Source organism: Anopheles aquasalis, chromosome 3 (assembly GCF_943734665.1).
Source record: "Anopheles aquasalis chromosome 3, idAnoAquaMG_Q_19, whole genome shotgun sequence".
Taxonomy (NCBI): domain Eukaryota; kingdom Metazoa; phylum Arthropoda; class Insecta; order Diptera; family Culicidae; genus Anopheles; species Anopheles aquasalis.
The window spans coordinates 36107822-36109063 of NC_064878.1; the positions used below are offsets into that span (position 1 = coordinate 36107822).

The following is a 1242-nucleotide window of genomic DNA, read 5'->3' on the forward strand; positions in this document are numbered from 1 at the left end:
CTAGAGTATGTTAATGAAATTGTTGCTGAAATTGCTCTCAGCGCCTGATACGAAATATACGGCAGCGATACCACGGAAGCGCACTCATCAATATTTGACGGTCCGGTATGCTGGTGAAATGGGTCAGTAAGTTGGATTTATGGTTGTTTTATTAGCACAGCTCCTCGTCCTTTCATTTATCATTGCATCATTCAGTGTTAGACTCTTTACTAGTATTCAGTTGTTGAAAACTGTTCAGTGTTTTATTTCCATTCTACAAATGACACACAAAGCTCCATGCACTGAAACTGAATAAAAGAACTACACAATACAAAATACGCCAAATTGACAAAGTCCTTTGACTTTTAAGAAGCCAAGAAATTGCGCCAGCCCTCACCATTTACAATTTATTGTACAGTTTTCACTCCAAACCACCAGTTGCAATTCGTGGTGAAACCGTTTGAGATACCGTTAATAGTCCCTATCCGGTATCAGTGCTGGTGATCGCCACCACATCATCAGCGTCCACCAATTGAATCGTTCCGTTAGGCACCTGGTAACGAGACTGATAAGGCGCTAGGTAAGCGTTAAGGGTTGATAACGCAACGAGGCCCATACGTTTCAATTACTAACGACGTCCTGATGTAACTGTAGCGCAGTTTGAAGCTATCCGTTAAACGATTCGTTGGTGCTATTCAGCAGGGAATCAAAAGCTCGCCTTCCGCGATGGAATACAGTAAGCAATGGGTCGCATTCAGCGACATTTACTTTTAAACTAATAAAATAATTCATCTTGCAGATCCTTCCGTATTGAAACGCCTGCACGCTACCTTCATGGTGATTGCGTGGCTTTTCTTCAATTCACTGGGCACATCAATCGCTAGGTAATAACTGTGCTTGTGATACTTGTGATAAAATAATGTTAGCAAGCTACTATTTTCATATTACTTTCTGCCCATTTGTAGATACTTTCAAACCACATGGACCAACAAGCAATACTTTGGAGTTTCACGATGGATGTTTGTAAGTGTAAAGTTTTTCGCAAAAAGGTGTCATCGAATGTTTAAACTTATATCGCATTTCAGTTCCACCGTGCTTATATGGGGTGTTGCTGGGCGTTAACATGTGCTGCAATTATTTTCATATTCATCGATCTTGAAGGATTCAAAGCACACGCGCACGCCATCGTAGGTCTAGTTACCTTTGCACTGTGCTTTCTGCAGCCGATTCTGGGCCTGGCAGCTCCTTCGCAGACAACGGCAC

At 42.0% G+C, this 1242-nt stretch overlaps 1 protein-coding gene across 1 annotated transcript in view; it reads left to right on the forward strand.

The window, feature by feature from the left end:
- The first annotated feature begins 637 nt into the window (after nucleotides 1-637).
- LOC126575707 (putative ferric-chelate reductase 1 homolog) overlaps nucleotides 638-1242 on the forward strand; it is a 1371-nt gene continuing 766 nt past the window's right edge. Inside the window, exons 1-4 of the mRNA XM_050236537.1 lie at nucleotides 638-715; nucleotides 779-863; nucleotides 945-1002; nucleotides 1065-1242. The exon at nucleotides 1065-1242 is cut by the window's right edge and continues 57 nt beyond it. Coding sequence (XP_050092494.1) covers nucleotides 706-715; nucleotides 779-863; nucleotides 945-1002; nucleotides 1065-1242 — 331 coding nt within the window. The 5' untranslated portion in view covers nucleotides 638-705. The remainder of the gene's footprint in view (nucleotides 716-778; nucleotides 864-944; nucleotides 1003-1064) is intronic.